We start from the raw sequence: 23,401 nt of genomic DNA, 5'->3' as shown, positions 1-23,401 counted from the left end.
GAGGGACAGTATGTCTCCTGTCTCATCTCCTATTTGCCGGTTAGTCCCCATTAGGAGGGGGGCAGGAAGACACGCGCTGTACCTTCTCACTGCTTACTTGCAACTGGACTTCGAGTCCTGGTCTCTCATGACAATTTCTGGACCATAAGCTCTCAAGAGGAAGGTTGTTGCTAATTCATCTTTGCATCGCCACGTTATTTGGTGGCAAGTACGGCACAGGCTATGGCACAAGAACAGCCACTCAGATCAATGGCACAGAATAGAGAACCCAGAGATGGACCCACGAACAGACGGCCAACTCATCTTTGACAAAGCAGGAAAGAATAGCCAATGGAATAAAGACAGTCTCTTCAGCAAGTGGGGCTGGGAAAACTGGACGGCGACACGCAGAAGAATGAACCTGGACCACTTTCTCACACCAGACACAAAAATAAACTCAAAACGGATGAAAGACCTCAATGTAAGACAGGAAGCCATCAAAATCCTCGAGGAGAGGGGCGCCTGGGTGGCGCAGTCGGTTAAGCGTCCGACTTCAGCCAGGTCACGATCTCGCGGTCCATGAGTTCGAGCCCTGCATTGGGCTCTGGGCTGATGGCTCAGAGCCTGGAGCCTGTTTCCGATTCTGTGTCTCCCTCTCTCTCTGCCCCTCCCCCGTTCATGCTCTGTCTCTCTCTGTCCCAAAAATAAATAAACACGTTGAAAAAAAAAATTAAAAAAAAAATCCTCGAGGAGAAAGCATGCAAAAAACGTCTCTGATCTTGGCCGCAACAACTTCTTACTCAACATGTCTCCAGAGGCAAGGGAAACAAAAGCCAAAATGAACTATTGGGACCTCATCAAAACAAAAAGCTTCTGCACAGCTGGGGCACCTGGGTGGCTCAGTCAGTTAGGTGTCTGACTGCAGCTCAGGTCATGATCTCACGGTTTGCGAGTTCAGGCCTCGCATCGGGCTCTGTGCTGACAGCTCAGAGCCTGGAGCCTGCTTTGGATTCTGGGTCTCCCTCTCTCTCTGCCTCTCCCCCACTTGTGCTCTCTCTCTCAAAAATAAATACGTTTTAAAAAATTTAAACATATTATAACTAGTGTAGTATAATAAAAAATTATGGAGAGCCTGTGTGGCTCTGTTGGTTGAGCGTGACTCTTGGTTTCAGCTCAAGGCAGGAGCTTTGTGAGTTGGAGCGCCACACAGGGCTCTGTGCTGGCAGCACGGAGCCTGCTTGGGGTTCTCTCTCCCTCTCTGCTCCTCTCCCCCTCTCGCGTGCTGTCTCTCTCAAAATAAATAAACTTAAAAAAATTATATTACGGTGAAAAGGCCCTAAATTTAGGACCTAGTTTTTCCACTTTCTAGACCTGTGACCAAGGAAAATTTCTTAAATTTTGTCAATTTTTTCTTTTTTTATTCTTAAATGAGGAGAGTAATATTAAGTTCTCCAAGTCCTTTCCAAGTTCTAATGTTCTGGGAATCTACTGCAATAAATGACCTCTCCAAAGGCAAAAATAAATAAGTAAACAAATAAATAAAAATAAAAAATAAATATAAGAATGGCACAGGCAGGCTGATCCCAATGACTCTCAAAAGTCATTCAGACCCTCCAGAGTAGAATCCAAATTTGACCCAGATCATCCCCACCCCACCTCTCGTCTTCTCAGAACAAGGAGGAACTGGAAACGGGGGATGTCAGAGCTGGAAACTCCATGACAGTAAAATGCAGTGGCTACGAGTTTGGATTCTGAGCAAGATCCGAGCTTAGATCTTAAGACTGTTCACGTTCTTTGCTGTGTAAGCTTGAGAAAGGCAACTTCACGTCTCTCCACTGCTTTTTCTGTGCAGCGGAGGCAGGGCCACGGAATGCGTGGGAGTATAACCTGACGTTTGTAGAGCCTTCGCACGATGCCCAGTACAGGCGAAACGGAAGATGTGTCAGCTCGTGGTACGTGGTGTGATGTAATCAAAGGCTCTGACTTTGCAGGTACCAGAGTCATGGTGAGGGGCGGAGGTCTAGAAAGGAGCTTCTAAATGACCTTCGCACATGTCTATTTTTTCACCTACCTTCTTTGGGCCTCTCAAAGGGGAAGAAGTTGGGAACCACTCACGGCTGCCTGACCCCAAAACCCGGCGCAGCTGAATAATTTGACTAAATCACAGAGCGATCTAACGGCAGAGCTCAATAGAATCCAGGATTTGGGACACACGGTCTAGTTTTCTTTCCTTAAAAAAAAATTTTTTTTAATGTTTTATTTATTTTTGAGACAGAGAGAGACAGAGCATGAGCAGGGGAGGGGCAGAGAGAGAGGGAGACACAGAATGTGAAGCAGGCTCCAGGCTCTGAGCTGTCAGCATAGAGCCTGACGCAGGGCTTGAACCCACGAACTGTGAGATCATGACCTGAGCCGAAATCGGATGCTTAACCAAGTGATCCACCCAGGTGTCTTTTTTTTTTTTTTTTTTAATTTATGTATTTAAATCCAAGTTAGGTAACATATAGTGTAACAACGGTTTCAGGAGCAGAACCCGGTGATTCATCACTCACATGTAACACCCAGCGCTCATCCCAGCCAAGTGCCCTCCTTTATGTCCATCCCGCCTCCCCTCCAGCAGCCCTCAGTTTGTTCTATTTAAGAGTCTCTTCTGCAACTCTCCGTCATCAGCCTGTCCAAGAACCCTGGGAGTTGCGGCAGCCCCGAAGAGCAGAATGCCGGTCTCCTACCTCCTGCCAAGTGTCTGTCTCCGTGCCTGTGGTGCTGCCCGTGTCTCTCTGCCACGTGGTGCTGCTGTTGGGGCTGGTCCTCGGACGTGGTGCGTGCCCAGTTGCGCTTGTCCGGGCCAGGGTAGCTTCTTGGAAGAGGGATCCCTTACTGACACTTCCACACCTTCCATGTCAAACACGCTAGCATGACCCGCGGGCCCTGTGCTCAGGTATCCAAGCACCTTACGCCTTAAGGCTGCGGGCTTTCGGATCTTGTCCCCCTTCCTCCATTCTCAAGTGCCACCATGTCCAGGTGGGTTTTGGTATCCACCTCTCGTGCAACCCAAAGCCACGGTTTCCCTTCGTGTCCTCGGACTCATCGTGAAGTTTGGGCGGTGTGTGTGTGTGTGTGTGTGACTAGCTGTAGACCTTTTTTTTTTTTTTTAATTGAAGTATAGTTGACACAATGTTATGTTAGTTCCAAGGGTATGACAGTGATTGGGCAACTCCGTCCTTATGCTGTGCTCACAAGCATATTCACACTGCCACCTGTCACCATACAACGCTATTACATTGACAACGTTCCCTGGCCCTTCATTCCGTGATGTACTCATCCCATCGCTGGAAGCCCGTTCCTCCCACTCCCCGGCCCCCAGCTATGTTCCTTTTAGTCCTGAAACACAAAAACGTTCATTCACCTCCCTTCAAGTCTAGTCGATTTAACCGTGTCTAGAAATTGCAGATTTGTAGCCCTTACAGAATTGTTTTTCCCCTTAGAGCTCTAAAGTCTCTCGTGTCATTCCCAGACCTGGGTCTGTTCACAGACCTCGATGTCTGTGAGGGAACGGAGGCCAGAGGATGACGCCATCGTCTTCACTTCCTCCCAAAGGGTTGTGCCCATTTACTCAAGGAAAACACGGGAAATTTCCAGGGATGCTTAGACACTGACTCGGCAGTTGTAATTCGCGAGGACACCGGGCACCGGCGGTCCAGCACAGGGCAGAGGCTTATAGAGCCCGGGGAGAGGCACACGCGGTCCACCTCACGTTCAGGTGGATGGTCCCGAATCCCGGGACTCCTCTCGCAGTGCCTGCGACTTTAGTTAGAAACATGTCCTCGCCCAGTGGCAAAGTGTCTACACTGACTCTATGACCGTGGAGTTGAAATTGTTGCCACAAGAAGGGCAGACGGAGGCCGCTGGAACTCTTCCAGGGAAAACGGTAAATCTAAAGCCGCCCTGTGTCTTTGGGGAGATGGTCCATACTTGTTCAGGCCGCCAGGAGAGGCCGTGCGTGGGGGCCTCCAGGGCGAACTCCACCCTGGAACCAGAGCCATTCCTTGGGACTTCTCTGACCGTGACAGCGAACGGCGGTGGCCTCGCAAGCCCCCCGGCCCCTCAGGGCAGGGAGAGCAGGGAGCTGCAGTCACTCCGAAACTCTCTTGACACAGCCACTGGGACCTGCTTTTATTACCTCTGTAAGTTCTCTTTTCCCTTAATAGAACGCCTCCTTCAAATGATGGCAAAAACCAACGGGAGTCATTTATTTTAGACATTTATTTCACAGACAAGTTTTCAAGAAGACAGCTAAGCGAACGCGGATACAGAACAACGAAGAGACGCACGCTGACAGGTGGAACGCCCTCGGCGGCCGAGCGAACAGCTGCACGGGCGGCCGGCACTCCTTGCTTTGGGGACTGCCCCCACTCGTCACAGCCCAGTCCGGACCGGCCCCACCGCTTCCGTCACCGCAGCCACCTGCCACTGGCTACCGAGGGGGGGAGCGGCGGGGGCTGCCTGCTGGCGGACACGAGTGACCTGGCCTTTCTCCGCACCGCGCGGGCTCCCGGCACCCCTCTTCCCAAAGCACGCAGCGGTTCCGTGTGGCCTGCACGTCGCACGCCGTGGTGGGCCAGGCTGGGCACCTGGCCTTGTGACCTCTTCCTCATCTACACTGTGCCCCGTCATCTCACTAAACATTAGAGCCAGAGCAGTCTTGCAGATCAAGTTCAACGTGTCTCCAGACAAGGAACACGGGCCAGAGAGGCAGAGATGTGTCACACGACACTCAGTGATAGCGACAAGACTAAAACGTGTCCCTTTTGGTTTCTGGTCTAATGCTCAGTCGCCTGGGGCAGGTGGCCCTGAGGGGCTTAAGCGTATGTGTGAAGTTTCCCTCTTCAAAGAAGGTTTATGAATAAATTAGGGCATACGGGTAGTAAAGTCACCGGTAGGAACTGGAGGTATTTGTGGGGGTAACAAAGCAAGTGTAGGCAGGGAATACAGGCCAGTCTCCAAAGTGCCTTGGATAAGATGTCAGAGAATAAAATGTCTACTAATTCGAACTACTCTAAAAAAATAGGACTGGGCATAATTTTTAAAGAAACACAGTAGGGTCAAACAAATACGGGTTTTAGGTAATTGGCTGAGGTGGCCTGTATGTTTTGTTGAGCTTTCCAGCAGCCGGAACAGAGAGAGAAAAGGAAGAAGTTATAAAAATCACAGTGTTTGTAATTTTTTTTTTTTTTTCTGCTTAGGATCAGAGCTTTCCCTGGTACCGAGACCCAGAAAAAAACCTTTTCCTATGGATCTTCATAAAGGCAATGTAATGTGATATAAAAGACACATCACTACTCATTTTGACTTTCATGCTCCAGATGGAAAAAGACAGAATGCAAGATGTCTTGGCCTAAGACGGTGGGTGGGACCTTCTATTTCCTCAGAACAGAGACAGAGTTCAGGAAGTCAGTTTAACCCATGTCCAAACAGCCCCTTTACCATCAGGAATACGGGTAGGGGAACCCCGGTTCCACCTCTGCGTGACCCCAGACGTACGAGACTTCCACAGGACCCGCGTGTTCCGCTCGAGATGGAATGAATCCTGCACCCTTCCCGCCATCAGGCACGTCTGAGAGGCGCAGGTACAGACACAATTTGGGGCAATTCGGAAAAACTCTTTTGCAGGTGAAAGTGATTTTCTCACAGTCGAGTCACTGACCTTCGGCAAGTGACACGAAGGTAACCGGCACTAATGACCTTTTGCCTCGACACTTCCTCTGTCAGACTGCAGGTTCCTGGAGCATGGGCACCGTGTCTTCTTCCACTTTCGCATCCCCTCACTGTGCCTGGGAGACGGCCTTACACATAGCAGTACTTAATAAATACGTATGAATAAATCATCTACTTTCCTGAATCATGCTTCAATATAGTTAGTCCTGTGTACACATCGCTAAGTGGTGATTCCTATCAATGTATCAATGTGCATCTTCTCTAGCACTGGGATTCCAGAGCATCTACGCACTATCAGCACACGCCCACGGGCACGCACGCGTCTTACTGTGCTAGGCACACTACCGACAAGACACTGCACTCACCGTTAAAAGTCTATAACTCGGACCACACGCAGGAAGTCAACCTACTGAGGTGTGAACAATCGTAACATCTCCAACCAATGTAAATCGGAAACATCTATCAATGCATACCTGAGTCACCTGCCTTCCGGCAGGCCACACCCTATTCTGGCACCACGAACTCAACGTCTTTCTACACCGCCCACCCTCCTTGGTATTCTGCTGAACAGGCTTGGAAAGATTCAAACGTCCTCAAAGGAAAAACATGATCTCCAGATGTCTCCAAGTAAGAGGACACCTGACACGGGAGAGGAGGTAAGATCAAAAGTATAATCTCTACACAGCCCTGACTCTGGCTGTCCTTCCACTAAAGTCGGGACTTCCCTTCCCTAAGCCAAAGCCGCCCCAGGTTGCCTATGTACTAAGAGTATAAATGTCACTGGTCTCATCCTGGAGGAACCAGCCTTGGATGACCAGGTTCCCTGGTTTCACCTGTAACTTCCAGGAATGAATTAATTACCTCCCTTCCCACCCCCACCTCCCCATTTTGACTTTTCCTTCAATACCCGTTGGGCTAGTGTGAGGGGGTTATTGAAGAGATTTCTCAGACCTACAGGTAAACGAGGAAAACAACAGTGTTCTGGATTGGAAGTTTCTGCACATCTTTCCACTTTTCACTCAGTAACTATAGAGTATATAAATTACTCCAGGCTCTACAGTTAGGTTGACGACCCTAGGAACAGGGACTAGAAGCCTCAGAGACGGAGGGTGTATTTAACAAACAGCCTGGAGGTGGTGCTCTGAATGAGGTGGGGATCTGATCTACAGCAGGCCCAAGGGGTCTGACTGCTGTTAGAGAATGTTTCCGGTTTCTACCTCACTTCCTCCCTAACCTCTTAAAGTTTTAGAAAACTATTATTATGTAATGTCATACTAAGCCGTGGGGTTGGGAGGCATAAAATGTGCCAACATGCCAGTCGCGTTCTAGGTAAGACCCAGAGCAGGTGGAGGGCAGAACGTGTCTGAATGAAGATTCTACTTTATGTTAATGCCACACACCACAGGCATGCATCCTGTTCAATCTGGAGAGGGCCCGGTAGTTCAGGAGAGTCAGATAAGAGCACCCGGAACAACTAAGAGGTAAGTGTGGGACTTACGAGAAACGGTAAAAGGAACCGGATAATTACGTAGAGGCTGGAGAAACCGCAGCCGCGGGCAGAGGGGTTCAGTCTTCAGGTGCAGAAAAGGTCAGCCTGGTGGGTGGTGGGTTGCTTCTCGTCTCCACGGAGGGTGAGGGGGCAGTAACGTGGTTTCAGTGGCAGAACCTCCACCCTCGCTCTGTGGGTCAACCGGCCACCAAAAGGGCACAATTGCAACAGACTTCTGAAGGGGGCTCAATCTCCTTAACGACTGCCTTCAAAGCCAAGATGCATGCCATGTCATCCTGATCAGACTCCTGAAAGTTCTACCCCCAAAAGAAATCTGGGATCAAGTTGCATCCAGGATCCCACACGGTGGACAATGGGAAACCTTCGGCAGGTCGGGTCTGCTCGAAAACAACTTTCACAGCGCGGAGGGACCTTGAATGTTGCTGGACTCGGCAGTCCCACAGCAGAGGCCTTGACATGCCGAAGGGGCCGCCGTTCTGAACCCTGACAGATGTCCTCCCCACTTGGCCAAGGGAGACGTTGAGACGCACAGAAGGAGAGGAACGGATAGGTCAAGTCAGAGGCAGAGGTGAGGACGCGAGGCAGGCCCTTGGTTGGTTTATTTATATTGTCAAGCTGGCCTCGGGAATCACCCTCCCGAGCTAAGAAAAGATCGCTTCCGAGGATGAGATCGGGTGAAACGACTAAAGGGGCACGTTAGGAGGAGGAGACGTCAACGTCAAAACGTTTTCCTGAAGTCATCAGTCTTTCCCTTCGGCGGGCTCTCCAGGGCACAGGCGGGTGGTGGGTGTGGCAGAAGCTTCTCTCTGGAATGAACCTCCCGATGCTTGGCGAGGACAGAGCTCTTACTGAAACGTTTGCCACACTGGGCACAGCCGTAGGGCTTCTCTCCGGTGTGTATCCTCCGGTGCTCGCGAAACCTCGTACAGTTATTGAAGCTTTTTTCGCAGTCCACACATTTGTAGGGGTTCTCGCCAGTGTGCACCCTGCGGTGGGCGCTGAAATGGGAGCTGTTGGTGAAGCTCTTCCCGCACTCCCCGCACTGATAAGGCTTCTCTCCCGTGTGCGTCCTCTGGTGGATGATGAGGCTGGAGCTCTGACTGAAGCACTTTCCACACTCTCCGCACCTGTAGGGCTTCTCCCCCGTGTGGATTCTCTGGTGGGCACCAAAGTTGGAGGAGTCGTTAAAGCTTTTCCCACAGTCAAGACACTTGAACGGCTTTTCTCCCGTGTGGATTCTTTGGTGTCTGATTAGGCTCCTGCTCCTGCCGAAGCACTTCCTGCAGACACCACACTGGTAAGGGTTTTCCTTCTGGTGGGTGACCCGGCACATCAGACGAGCATTCCTCCCCAAGCCGTCTCCGTATTTGAGAAGCCGGTAGGGTCTCCTCCCCACCAAAGGCCTCGGATGCGCTGCGGCTCTCCCTAAATCTCGAGGCTGAGACATCAGCTTTCCCTGCCTGACCGCTTGAAGGCTTTCCCAGTGTCTTCCTGAGATGCATTCCCTTTTCCGGTATTTACCTGGATCAGCGTTCTGGGAAACAACCCTCTTAGACTTTTCTATCAGTGCCCGATGCTGTTCCATGTCCTTGTAGATTACCTGTGTTGCATCCTCCTTGATACTACGTCCAATTTCAAAATCTGGAAAGGAAGAAAGAAACGAAAGACGAGAAAGATTTCCGAGCGGTCCCATATTAACACAAACAACACGGCCTACGAGGCTTTGTTAGGATCCCTGTATTGTCCTCTGGCCTCTTAAGTCCTGTTACCCTTCTCTGATTCATTACGCCTTATTTGCACTCTGTTCCCCCCACAGCCAGCAACACCTCATACAAAGGAGGCTTCCAGAAATGTTTTCCAAAGCAAACTGTTATTCCCCATCCATGTCCTGAGTCACACGGGACCAGCTCAGCTTTCTCCCCAAGTTCCACTCCTTCCCACCCTGCTTTCAAAATTTCACATCTGCGCTCACACACCCCGTGTGGCACTAGTGTTCAGAGCAGAGTCCAGTGCCCAGGTTCCTCAATGGACCTCCAAGTTCATCAATATCTGATCACGTTTCTTTCTCCTCCCCAAATGGTCTTTGTCACTGCTTTTCTCTGGCTGTCTCGCACACGGGCCACACGGGCTCAAATCTTAATTCTCCCCATCCCCTTCCCCAAACTGGAATTACCTTCCCTCACGCTTTCACCCACACCCCATACACACTGCAAGGTGCATCCTGAATGCCAGCTTTCCAGGAAGTCTGCTCGACAGACAAGAGTGAGGTGGTGGAAAGACACAGGCTTTGGAATCACACAGCCCTGGTTCAGATTGCATCCTGGTCACTTATTAACTATGTGGTTCTGTATTAACTTTTTATTATGGAAAATTCAAACATGTAGCAAAGTAGAGACTACGGTATGTAACATGAACCTCCACAAACCACTCACCTGGCTTTGACAATGACCTACTTCTGGTCAATCTAATTTCACCTCCATTCCCACCTGCTTCCTGCTCCCTCTACCCAGGTTGTTATTATTATTATTATTATTATTACTTACTTTATTTTTTTAAAGAGAGGGAGGGAAAGAGAGGGAGAGCATGTGCATGCACGAGCAGGGAAGAAGGGCAGAGGGAGAGACAATCCCAAGCAGGCTCTGTGCTGTCAGTGCAGAGCCCAACGCAGGGCTCAATCCCACAACCCTGGGACCATGACCTGAGCTGAAATCAAGAGTCGGACACTCAGCTGACTGAGCCACCCTGGTGCCCCTACCCAGATTATTTTGAATCAAATTCCAGACATCATATTATTCCATCCAGGTTTGTCTTACCCCCAAACCCTCGTTCCTCAGCACTTTGCTGTGCTGCCTTGTTTCTACTTGCCAGTTTCAACACGCCTCTCCCTGCACACACCCCTCTCCTTTCAAGCACAGAGTTGAAACTGCAGATATCCCTCCCTCCCAAGTTTGGTGGCTGTGGCATGGGTTGGGGAGAGGAGGGCACCCATCAGTTGGTCCATTAAGGGAAAGCCCTAACCATGCCATCATCTTCTTTCATTTTGCAGTTCTTCTGAAGCAACCTCATTGGGTCCAACATCGTCCCGGGGTTTGGAGGAAGTCATAGCCTCACGGTTGGCTCTGACAGAATCTGACAATTCATGGACAGGCCTGTAGCTCGATTTAAAAAATGAGATTCATAAGGGATGGCACCAAAGGACTTTGTTTCCAGTAATCGAAACCAGGGTCATGTAGCGCTTAATGGTTTCAGCCTTCAAACTACAATTTCCCACGTCAACACTAGCAGAAAACATATGTACGTTCCTTCTCTAGCATTTGTTTCGAGTAAGCACAGAGTGCTGGAAGGAAGATGGTGACAGGTGAGCGCAGAAACAGGAGCTCAGCCTGAGGAGGGCTGTGGAACTTAACACAAGACTGATGGGGGAGCCTGGTTTGGAGACTTTTACAAAAGCCTAGGCCAGAGACAGAAAAAGGCGGAACCAGGGCAGTGGCTGTGCTGACTAAAGAGGGGACAGAAGTTCCAGAACCGTTGACAAAAAAATGTTATCTGCTTCGATGTATATGAGGGAGAAAGCATCAGAAACGTCTCTAATGTGTTCAGGCTGGATGTGAGAGGACACAGGGAAGACCCAAGGTGTGGGAAGAAAGACGGTGACTTAGTTTTGAAAATTTTAGGTCTGGGCCGCTGCAGAGGTAGATGCCCGCGAGGGTACCAGCAGTCAGCAGGGAAACACGCAGGTGGGGCTGCGGGGCTGAGAACCAGAACAGAGTCTCTCATCTTGTCGCTGCCTAGACTCTTCCTCACGCACATCACAGAGAACTGAGATGTCTGTGTTTTCAGCCTACTTGCTCTGAGTTTTTTCTCCACATACGTCATGTGTAATTCCAAGTTCTTCTTCCGCACAGGATTTTCAGAAGAGATGAAACATGGGCGCATACAGACCAACACTGAGGCTGAGATCCCACAGACTGAATCCCTAGAATGTAAGCTCCTTCCCTGAATAGAAGCGCCGTGAGAAAAGAGACTGTGTTTTATTCGCTGCTATATCCCCTGTTCCTCATGTAACACAGGGCACTCAAATATCTGTGGAATGAATAAATACTCACAAGCAAAATGCCAGAGCTACTGACTTCTCAGTAAATCCCACTTTCCCCTGATGGTCCTTACCGCTCGGGCTTTGCAGTAGACCCGGGGGCCCCTGGAATTCCGACTCGTGTACGATTTCCTCCTCACTCGTTCTCTCGCTACCAGAATCTTCTCCCGTTGCCTCCTGTGAGGTCTCCTCAGGTTCCCAACCTGTGGGTTCCTGGGACTCCATCTCAACCTCCTCTCTCTCTTGCGCTGAGGGTGATGGGACTTCTTCTGGAGTGTCGGCGGAAGGGGCAGCGGCCCGAGAGTTGATCAGCGCGTCCATCTCCTTGTAGAACGCACAGGACTCCAGCACGTGACCGTTTTTCACTTTGCGGTAGCTCTTCTGGAGGCTTTTGAACTTGGTCCGGCACTGCTCCGGCGTCCGGAGGAAGCCGCACTCCCGGAGTTGTTCAGCCACGGCCCCGTACAGCTTGCTCTTCCGATGACAGGCTTGGAGGGCTTCGTAGAATCGAGTCTCCCGCAGGATATCAAGAAAAGTCTTGGTTTCCTCGTAGCCCCAGTGCACACCTGCCAGGGAAGGATAAAGTTCAAAGATGTAAGAAAAAGAGTCTATAGCCTCTAAATATAAGGAGTAAAGGAAAGCAAATCCCATTCACTGTGGCAATAGGAACTACGATAAACCTGGGAATAAGAGTGCAAAATAAAGGAGAGGGTCTATATAAAAGAAAAAATCGGTAATTTACCGAAAGACATAAATGAACTATAAAAAATGGAAAGACACTCTGTTTCTGGATAGGAAGACTCAAACTGTACAGACATCAATTTCCAAATGAATCTGTAAGGTCTAAATAAACTGATCTCAAAGTTTCCTTGGCAGAGGAAGAACGCAGTCCCCCAAATCTGCCATGGCTATGGCGGTCAACTGAGGATACAACTATCTTCTCTAAATGGCGAAGAATAACAGATCAGGACACGTTTTTAGCCAGCCTTCCTTGAAGAGTACAACTGTGTCCAGAGTAGTCTTTGATGTCCCTGAGTCCTCTACTTGGAGAGAGGAAATGATCTGCAAGATAGGCAGATGCTGTGCTGTTACAGCAGAGTAAACCTTTTCAGGACGTGTCTGAACACAGTTTGTTAAACTGTGCTTTCTGTGCGTTTTGTAAGATGAAGTCACTTCTGTCCTCAGTCTCACCAGGTGGCCTCCTCCAGGGTGGGCACTGCTTTCCCGAGTCTGGGCCCGCCCTCGTGTCTATGGATTTCCAGATTGCTGAGGACCTGTATGTGTACGATGTATCTTCCCGTCTTTTCCTAAACTGTCTCCCTTGAACAGATGCGGTCATGAGGACACCCCCCCCGCTCTCCTTCCTGGATTTATCTTTCCACCCTAAGAATTCACCATCTTTTCGTCAGGCGGAGTGGAGAAACTTTCCTGGTAACAGGGACACCGGGCAATGCCTCCCCGCAGTAAACATTTGCGGAATGCCGTCATCGATTTTTTTTTATCTATTATCTCATTTCACACTAACAACCCTGGAATCCTCAGTTGCAGTTTACTGATGAGAAAACTGAAGCTCCAAGTTCTTACATGATGTGCTTACTGTCACACAGTCACTAACTGCCACTTTAGTTCTGCATGTTCCCAGTCCCCAGATTTCAACGCCAGCCTCCGTTTACATGGTATGTGGTGTATCTTTTTCTATCTTTTAATTTCAAGGCCTCTGGTCTTCACATGTATCTCTTGTAGGCTATATTTAATTGCCTTTTTAGACGACTGATCATCTTAGTCTTTTACGTTTGTAACGAATGACGTATTTGGATTTACATTTACCATTTTCCTGTGTTTTCTATTTGACTTGTCTACTTTGTGTTCCCTTTTCTTTCCTTTCCTGCCTTTTTCTACAATTCCACTTTTCACGTTTTTTCGGTTATACATTCTTATGCTACTTATCCTAGACAGTGCAACACCGTATCTTTGACTTATTATCCTGCAATTCTGCTAGCTGCTTTATACAAGGCTCAGATGCTGGATTCCTCACAGTCCTTGGACTCCACCTATCTTCCTTCCACAGGCTCCAAATACGCAAATCCATGCTGCGCTCTAGCCCGTGAACAGCCCTTTGCAGCAACAACCCCCCACCCCCCCCAGAGTACTTTCAGCGATGGGGGGCAAGAGGCGCAGGCCAGCGCTCCCCAGGTTTGGCTGCCTCTGGTCTACTCCTGCTACCACAAGCCCGTATCATCCATTTTCACACCCAAAGCAAAGAGCACAGTCCTTACCGCTCAGGTTCTGGAACAAGACAGGGGCGCCACGAATCTCAGACTTCCGGATGAACGCAACACCCCTCTCGTCACCATCGGATGCCTCTGCGGCTTCCTCCTCCTCCAACAAACTGGTCTGTTCTTTAGCATTGACATCAACTCTCTTCAGTCTGGGGAGAGAGATAATCTCCTTTGGCTTATCAGCGGCTGAAGCATGGGCTGCGGGGTTCAACAGGGCGTCCATGTCCTCAAAGAAGGCACAGGGTTCCAGCACGTGGCCGTTTCTCACCTTCCGGTAGCTCTTCTGGAGACTTTTGAACTTGGTCCGGCACTGCTCCGGCGTCCGGAGGAAGCCGCACTCGCGCAGCCACTCGGCCACGGCCCCGTACACCTGGCTGTTCCGGGGACAAGCCTGCAGCGTTTCATAAAAGCGAGACTCCTTGAGAATCGCGAGGAACGTCTTCGTCTCCTCATAGCTCCAGTGCACGCCTGCTATTTTCTCATCTTCCAAACCCCAGTGCTGCTGCTCGCCCCACATTCGCCCCGCACTGCGTGCGGGGATCTGAGTCGCGTGAACCGGCTTTTCCTTGATGTAGTTGCTTCGGAGAATACTCCTTTTGTTAGAAGAGTGTACACCTAGGGTCCATGGCTCCTTTCTTTGCTCCAACCGGGCAATCTTGTTAGACACGGACACGGCACTTCCTACAGGGAGAGAAATACATTCCATGCTGAACACGGAGGCCGTAGCTGCACAGCCTGATCTGCTGCCATAGCGCGATGTCCTGGACACCTGTTCACACCTATCCTTGAAAGGTCTTGTCCAACCCCCTTCTCTTTTAGAAACTTCCTCAACCATGACAGTGTGCAGTACAGATATTCCTCCTACTTATGGTGCAGGATATAGTTATTCTGACCCCTCTCTTCTTTGTCACAACCATCTAGGAGCTGACATTATCATTTTATTTCTCACGTAGGCACCACCTCTTTCTCCAGCTAGTTCTTAAGGGAAAGTCTTTAAGGTTAAGAAACATACAGTTTATTACCTTTGATTTCCTCTCAGTGTCTAACGTTGTATTAGTTTCAGTGTCTGCTCCTAACCAGTATTTGTTACTTATAAAACAAAGCGTGTTCATATCTGCCCACCACATACCCCCACTCCAACCTGCACGTGCACGCATGCACGCCTGCGCGCGCGCACACACACACACACACACACACACACACACACACACACTGGGGCTAGGACAGGCGAGAAGGCAAGAATTTGTGGATACATCTGACAAGGTTAATAGGAAGAGACAGAAGGCCAGGGAAGCATACCGACAATCTGTTGCATTACAGCACTATGGAGATCAACGGGTAACGGGTCTTAAACGTGAACCCTGGCTCCATCACCTGCTTTACTCTTGGGCCAGGGGAACTTTCTCAATCTCTGAGCTTCAGCTTCCTAGGGAATGATGGCCTCTATTCACAGAAGTGCTGGGAATATTAAATAGATGATCGCCTGTGAAGTATCCGATGCCCAATAGGTATCGTAATAAAATTCACTTTTCTTCCTCTAGGTAATACACACAGAAACTCCACGGAACTCTCAAGGGAAGGAGCATCACAGCAAATCCTTTCTGAAAGAACCCCGGGGATGGAGTTCTTTATTTTTACTTGATATAGGAAGTGTAGGAATAATGAAAGCTCAAATTTCCACAGTAAGGACCAGGCAGGCAATGCAACTGAGGGAGAAATGTGGCAGTTCAGCACCAGCTCCTTGATTCAGCTCTGGCGGATTGTTGCTATGTGAGAAGGTGGGCCCGTGGTGCCTGACATTTGATTTTTCAAGATACACAGGAAATCCAGATTTACAAACTAATTTTAAATTAAAACTCTGTGCAAGGCCAAAATGTGTGTATAGGCTAGATTCGGCCTATGAGTCATCCGTTTACAGTCTATGATAAAAGATTGGGGCAGCTGTCTCCGGGCCTGGGCCTTTCCACATATAATCACCACTGATCCTGAACAAAGTGGGGGCTGGGGGAACCAACGCCCCATAGTAAAAAAATTTGTGTATAGCTTCTGACTACCCCAAAACTTAACTACTAATAGCTTAGTGTTGACTGGAAGCCTTACAGATATCATAAATAGCCTATTAATATGTATTCTGCATGTTATATAGATTACATACTGTATTCCCATAATGAAGTAAGTCAGAGAAAAGAAAAGGTTATTAAGAAAATCTTAAGGAAGGGAAAATACATTAACTAAGTTAACTGTGAGTACTTTGGATAGATACTGGACTGTATTTATTGAAAAAAAATCCCCATAGAAGTGGACCCATGGAGTTCAGACTATCTTGTTCAAGGATCAGCTGGCTAAATCTGAATTCTCAGAGGATGACCCCCAGCCCGCCAGTGGCACTTTACTCAGGGCTCTCACACGGCACCCTCCAAGGCCTGGGTGCACGCTCCAAGGTCACGCCAAGAAAGGCCTGCGTGAAACCCTGGCAGGACGCTGGGTGCCTGCTGCTACGGGAAGACCACTTTGCCACCAGGGTGTGGCAACCTATGTTGGTCATTCTCAGAGGACTTAGTTGCGTTCTGATTATAAACAACTGTTGGTGTTATCTTTTTTATTCGGTTTGATATAGTCCATTTTATAGTCTCTATACTTCAGTGTCTACAGGTAGTGTGTCCGACAGAACTTTCTGTGATGACAGCAGTGACCTCTAACTGTGCTTTCCAACACGGCTATCAAATATCTTAACTGCGACTACTGCCCCTGAGGAACTAAAAGTTTTAACTTTATTTAATTTTAATTAATTGTACAAATTTAAATAGCCGCTACCCTATTAACACATATCTATAACGTGTCTAGTGTGGATCAGTGCACATTTCGGGCCTGTAATTTTATTAACAAGCAGTCTTCGACTTTCAGCTTACATATAAATGTACTGTACTTGTCCCCACTACTAATGCAGGTGACATAATCCTTCAGAAGTCTGCTTGTAAAGGGACACTTCAGTGGTTACTTGTGCCTGTAAATTCGTGCTATTCAAATAACTCACAATGCACTATCAAGGTATTGAAATTGTATTGTGGTGAATTGTACTGAAATTACTTTTTTCCTTTCATCTGTAAGATTTCCACCCATCCAACAAATATTTGCTGGGCACCCACCCGTGTGTCCAGCTATGTGCAAAGTGTTGGGTTGCTACAGTTAAACAAAAACAAATCTTACAAAGACCTTGTGACTTTATGGTACTATTAGTCTAGTGGTATCTGTAAGCTTATATTTAAGTAATACAAATGTGACAGTCCTATATAACCCCTTGCCAATGTCTTCACCCCTAAGTTAGAAGAATATGCATATATTCTAAACTGGAAGGGAGGAATGAATGACTGAGTTAAGACAGCATGGACAAGAGAGGACTAGGTCTGGTAAACCAGGCCACAGAAATGATTAGACAGCATGGAGGTCCTTTAAGTGTTGACATTTTAATTATTGTATGATTGGTAGAAATAAAGATACAAAAAATCCCCAAATCTTTTATGTGCAAAGGGAGGGAATCCTTACCCAGGGAGACCATGTTCCCAGCACTCTCTTTCCTAATATCCCGGTACAGGTCTCTGTGAACGGGAATCTGATGTACGCTCTTCTTGTAGGAAAGGCCTCTCGCCACGCGGACATCTTTCACTGGCCCCTGTAACAACAACAGCAATGACTACCGAGATCACCACGTGGGTCTTTAAAGGGGGAATGGTCGTGGAGGAAACACAGAAGGGAGGGCCCTAAGGGAGAATTAAAATCAGGGAACCAAGTGTGTATGATGTGCCAGATGAAGCAGATGTTATAAAGGATCATAAGACAGATGATCCAGCAAGGAGTCTCATTACTCAGAAGGCTGGGTCCGGTCTTCTCTGCAAAAGGGGCAGGGGGTAGGGGGTGGGGAGGGGAGTCTCTTTGAGGGGGCGTAGAAGTTTGAGGGCAGTGAAGGCACGGAAGTCCTTGTGACTGGATACTCTGGGAAGGCAGAGACAAGATCTACAATTTACCTGAGACACAACAGGTAGTGGTGTGGTTGTTCCTTCCTGACCTATGTTGTTCCATTCAGTAGCAGGGACAGGAAGCCAGGGAGAAGGCCGAGCTGTAAGAAGACAGAGAAACAATTAGGGTTCTGGGCTCCGGCCCTTTAATTCGTGCAGCTTCTCCTTTTAAGAAATGAATGTGTGTGTGTGTATACGTACATACATATACGTATATATATACACACACACATATATATATATACACACATATACGTATATATATATACGTATGTATATACACACACACATATATATAAAATTAAAAAAAAAACCCAGTAAATAGAAATTGATCATTTCATCAGTGAGTTCAGAACAAATGCCCGAAACCAGGGTACCCTAAAGCAGGGCTCACAGATGCGAACGCTTTCAGGGAGTTAGCAGGCAAAGTAGATTATGAAAGGGGCCAGGTAAGGAATGGGGGACCTGGAGAGCACGTACACCACCGAAAAGGTGTGGCCAATGCCCAGTCCCAGTTGATGCTTCACTGTGATAGTCAGAACTTCTAATATTTTTCAGGAGAAGCCAGAAATCTGGACTTTTCTATGAAATCTCAAAAACCTTAAACATGGGAGGCTCAATTGGTTAAGCGTCCAACTTCAGCTCAGGTCATGATCTCATGGTTTGTGAGTCTGAGCCCTGCTTCGGATCCTCTGTCTCCTTCTCCCTCTCTCTCCCTCCCTGGCTTGCACACATGGGTGCATGCGTACTCTCTCTGTCTCTCAAAGGTAAATAAATATTTTTTTAAAATCTTAGGGGCGCCTGGGTGGCTTGGTCGGTTAAGCGTCCGACTTCGGCTCAGGTCATGATCTCATGGTCCGTGAGTTCAAGCCCCGTGTCGGGCTCTGTGCTGACAGCTCAGAGCTTGGAGCCTGTTTCAGATTCTGTGTCTCCCTCTCTCTCTGCCCCTCCCCTGTTCATGCTCTGTCTCTCTCTGTCTCAAAAATAAATAAACGTTAAAAAAAATTAAAAAAAAAAACAATCTTAAACCTTAGAACTAAAAGCAAACAAATGCATAAAACCCCCAAACCAAAAACACATTGCAGGTGAAACAAAAGAAGTCTGACTTGGCATGTGAATTACCAGTTTGCAATCTCTAGTATAAGTCATTCAAAGCTTCAATATGCTAAACAAGTTAGCACACATAGATACACAGTCCTGGACAGGCAAACACACAATACACTCCCTCAAAAGTCTGTGGTCTAACTTCTACTCTGCAACTCACTACATAGGGAAAACTTCCGGAATGGATTTTACTGTGGTCGAGAACTCAAAAGCTTGTTCTGCCACTTTCTAAAGAAGCAAACTGAACCACTTCTTTGGAAACACAGTACAGGTATCCCTTGCTTTTCAAAAGTTCATGTCATGCCACTTACTTTTACAAAAGACACACATCAGTACCTATTTTTGCTAACCGGAAGAAATCCAAAAAAGGATCTTCACTTTTCCCAAAAAAGGGGGAAAAGCAAAGATATTGTTCGGAGTTTGTTTTGCAGTGAGCTATTAAAAAAAAAAATTTTTTTTTAAGTTTACTTATTTATTTAGAGAGAGAGTGAGCAGCGGAGGGGCAGAGAGAGAGGGAGACAGAGACCCCCAAGCAGGCTCTGCACTGTCAACGCAGAGCCTGATGCAGGGCTCAAACTCACGCACCGTGAGATCATGACCTGAGTGGAAATCAAGAGTCTGACTCCTGACTAACTGAGCCACCCAGGCGCCCCTGCAGCGAGCTATTACAGAGGCAGTGTGCATCCGAGCAGGGGGAGTAGCACGACCACAGTGTCACTGTCCCCGTAAGCACCTCGACAGAACCCAGAACATACTTTTCCACTTTGTGAATTATCACCCTGAGCTGTCAAAACCCAGAAACACCATAAATTTACTGTAGCTTACCAGCTACAGTAGTAACTCAGAACATGTAATCCATGTGAACTTTGAAATTAAGAAAATATTAATATTTGCAATGAATTCTATGACAATGGGAATTTCAGGAAAGGTAAGGAGGTTGGGTGCACAGTAGTGAATCTTGCCACTTGGTGAGGGACTGTGTAAGCCAGACAGATTTGAAGTTTAAAGATAATTGCGCCGTTACGGGAGAAAGGAAACTGACATTTACTGAGCACCACTGTGTACTGGTCTGTTTACGTTGCCTCATTTAACCTACACTAACCACCTTATTATTTTCCTTTTACAAATGACAGAATGGAAAGTTTGAGAAGCTTAGTAACCTGACCAAGGCCACACAGATAAAGAATGGCAGAGCTAGGTTTTGAGTCGGGTTGTCTTCCTCTAAAGCCTAATCGCTTCACCTCTATGCATTAATGTGCCCTTCCGTATTACTTGCCCGAGGACAGATGGAGACAGGTGCAGAGACAAGAAGATATAAACCCAAGCCTCCTACTGTAGGTTCAGTGATCTTTCCATTCCTCTCTTTCGGCCTGATACCAGACTACAGGGATGGTGAGATTACAGTGGACGGGAAAGACAGGGTGTTTAATTTCCTTCTACTTGACTTATTAATGCCCAGGGTGGCTATGAAACCTGTGTTCCCTTGTCTATGAAATCTTACTGTTTACCTCTCTCATATGCCACTTCTGGGATGCCTCACTTGTAATTAAAAAAAAATTATGTTTATTTATTTTTGAGAGCAAGAGAGACAGAATGTGAGCAGGGGAGAGGCAGAGAGAGAGGGAGACACAGAATCCGAAGCAGGCTCCAGGCTCCGAGCTGTCAGAGCAGAGCCCAATGCGGGGCTTGAACCCACGGACTGTGATATCATGACCTGAGCTGAAGTCAGACGCTTGCTTAACCGACTGAGCCACCCAAGTGCCCCTGGAATTTTTAAAAAGTAAATATCTTGTTTCCCTTTCCAAACAGTTTTGAAAGTTGTTTATAGCCAGCCAAGAACATATACACATATACACACAGCAGGACTGAAAAACACAAGCTGATTACCGAAAGGAGATTCTTAAGTTACACTGTAAGACCTCGAGGCCAGTATGGGAAAGCCAAGTTTTCCCAGAGTCCATCCCTATGAGGGCTTTTACTTATGCTGCATGTGTTCCCAACTCCTGAAGCTGATGAAGTCTTGCTCCCCAAATATTTAATTTATTCTCAAATATGTACTGAGGGGATCCTAGTCTGAACCAGTCACAGTGTTATGGCTAGAAAATAAATCTGCCATGGTCTCTGCTCTGGGCATGCTCTGAGTCCTTCTCACCATTCTTGGGTAAGGGCCGATGCTCTCTCTTCCAGTTCAGCTGCTCCTCCCGTCCTGAGCGGAGGCTTCCAGCTTCCTCCAGAGACACCAGTCTGGGTTGGGTCTCCACCTGCTCTGGCTGAAAGTCCGTTACCTCCCATGCTGCTCCCAGTGGTACCTGCTTCTCTGAGTGCACAGGACTGCTAACCTGGGAAATAAAACCAATGCCATAATGGAAAGAGGGAGGAAAACAGGGCCCAAAGAGGACCAAATTTCCCCCAGGAAGACATCCAAGAAGGAAAGAAGATGTGAGAAGGAACGAAAATTTCACTCCATTCACAATGGAGCCTCCAAGGGCATTGGGTGAACAGTACTGTCCAGGAGTCTAGGCGAAAGGGAGCAGGAGAGTGCTCTTTATTAGTATACAGAGGGGGGAAATCTAGCAGGAGTAAAATACAGAGCCTCCTTGTTATTAGCATAGATATGGAGTTCTCACATCTATTAGGTTCACAGAGAAGCGAAAGCTATCAGAACAGAAATAAATTCACTAGTGAACTGAAAACAGAAAATTAATTTCCACATGTAGTGTCTGTGCCTGACCAACACAGCAGCCTGATAGGCAGGTCTTTATACAATGCAAATCCCGTGCAAGGTGAATCTGCAAGTCTTGCAAATCTTGCAGGATTTCATGAGGTTAATGAAAAGGCTCTTGAAAATGACTAGAAGACCATGAAATGCCACCGACAAACAAAGATCTGGCAGTTAAGCTAGACAAGAGTGACAAGGATGGTGGCATTGAGGGCACTTTGGAAAACACACACTGAAATATTAAAGGACTAGAGAGAGCCCTGGGATAACTGATGAAGTCTGTCCTTTCTTTTTTCCTTTCATTTTTTTCTCTTTCTTTCTTTTTTTTTTTTTTTGGTTGTTGTTGTTGTTGCAAAAATAGCCCTCTTTAGGAGCAAACTACAAAAGTCCAACCCTGCAAAGCATAACGTGGTGTTCCCTTATATAATTTTTTTTGGGAACGATAATGCCAGAGATTTATACAAACACTTAGATGTATAATGTTTAGCTTCCTTTGCAAAATAACATTTTAACCAAGGTTTTTTTTTTTTTCTGTTTAATATGAAATTCTGGTCCTCTTTCAAATTGATTCGCTTTAGAAGTCTCTCAGTACCATTTATCCCTGCATAATAAGCCCTATCTGCAGGGCACCCCGGCCCCCCTGCCTTAGCCATCCCCTTCGTTCTAAAAACAATTTGGAAAATCCTCTCTCACCTGCTGTCTTAGTCTTCCAGTCTCTTTCTCCAAATGTATTACCAGGGCCACCGCCTCCTCTCCACTTTCCGGACACTGTTTCTGAGCCCACGCCTGAATCTTCTCGGGCAAAATGGTGAGAAACTGTTCAATCACCAGCAGCTCAAGGATCTGCTCCTTGGAACGCATTTCGGGCTTCAGCCACCGGCAGCAAAGTTCCCAGAGTTTACTGAAAGCTTCATGGGGTCCAGTCACATCCTCGTAACAGAATTGCCTGAAGCATTTGCGAAAGGTCTCAGACTCAGAGCTCTCCGATCCTTCCAGAGTGGGCTCCGATGCCCACTCGGGGTCCTTTTCTACCTTCATTATTAAGCATCCCTCAACCTCCAGGGGTGCGTCCATCTGAGGGTCCAGGGATGCATCCATGCTCTAACCCCGGGGTCAACCTCACGTCTAGCTCAAAGTAGACGCAAATAACCCAATCCTCCGAACGCTCCCTGCTTAATGATTTTGGAAGTGTGGGAGGGTAGGGACGTGAAAAACGGCAGTGTCAGCAGGAACAGGGTACCCCAGGCTCATTAATCAAATCTATCCTAGGCGCTTGAAATGGTGAATGTGTACCCTAAGGTCCCAAACCCGGCCTCTCCTCCAAAGAAGATGGGGTTTTCCGGGGTGCATCTCTTTAGTGCAGTGTCCAAGACCCAGGGCAGGGGATTGGGAGAAAATCTGGGGAACTGAAGCAAGGGTGGGCGGGGGCGGCCGCCCGGGCCAGGAGGGGGCTGGGCTCTGCGGAGGCGAGACCCCGGGTGGGTGGGGCCGGATGTGCAGGCCCCGCCCGGCCCGGGGATCGGGGTTCGAGGCTCAGCCCCGCGGCGCTCCCAGGCCGCTGCGGGAGCCGGTGAGGCCGGTGGCGTTCGACGCCAGCGCCGGGCTCTTCCGGGCCCAAATCGGTCCCGGCCGTCCTCAGGAAACCTCCGCACGCCGAGGAAAGGCCGCGAGGTGGTTCCGCCCCTGAGGGGAGAGAAGCCGCGGGGACCCAGCGAAGCTTCGTGGGGGGCGGCTGTCGGCCCGGCGCGCACGGCCTGCTCCGCTCCGCCCGCGGACTGCGCGGGGGGCGCTGGGAGCGGCGGCCACGCATGCGCCGCCCGCGACCGCGCGCCGCGGGGTCCGGGGAGGCTACCTCGCGGGCGAGGGGCTGGGGGAGAGGGCTGCGTGGTGGACTCTCGCGAGAGCGCGCAGCGTAGCGACTCGCCGCTGAGGGACTTCAGGAATGAGGGGGGCGCGGAGAAACTGCCCGGGGGCGGAGGGACACAGTCG

General features: G+C 48.5%; 1 protein-coding gene across 1 annotated transcript; it reads right to left on the bottom strand.

The window, feature by feature from the left end:
• Positions 1 to 4,224: 4,224 nt before the first annotated feature.
• ZKSCAN2 (zinc finger with KRAB and SCAN domains 2) lies at positions 4,225 to 23,183 on the bottom strand. The gene is made up of 7 exons (XM_043560258.1): positions 22,106 to 23,183; positions 20,846 to 21,032; positions 17,599 to 17,690; positions 17,120 to 17,246; positions 13,574 to 14,257; positions 11,372 to 11,863; positions 4,225 to 8,845 (listed from the first exon to the last, which is right to left on the bottom strand). Exons 1-7 carry the CDS (start codon positions 22,508 to 22,510, stop codon positions 7,923 to 7,925), a joined length of 2,910 nt encoding a protein of 969 aa, XP_043416193.1. The 5' UTR covers positions 22,511 to 23,183; the 3' UTR covers positions 4,225 to 7,922.
• Between the last annotated feature and the right edge of the window lie 218 nt (positions 23,184 to 23,401).

Source organism: Prionailurus bengalensis, chromosome E3, assembly GCF_016509475.1.
Source record: "Prionailurus bengalensis isolate Pbe53 chromosome E3, Fcat_Pben_1.1_paternal_pri, whole genome shotgun sequence".
Lineage (NCBI taxonomy): Eukaryota > Metazoa > Chordata > Mammalia > Carnivora > Felidae > Prionailurus > Prionailurus bengalensis.
Note: the sequence above shows the minus strand (reverse complement) of the source record. Positions and strands in the feature narration are given on the sequence as shown.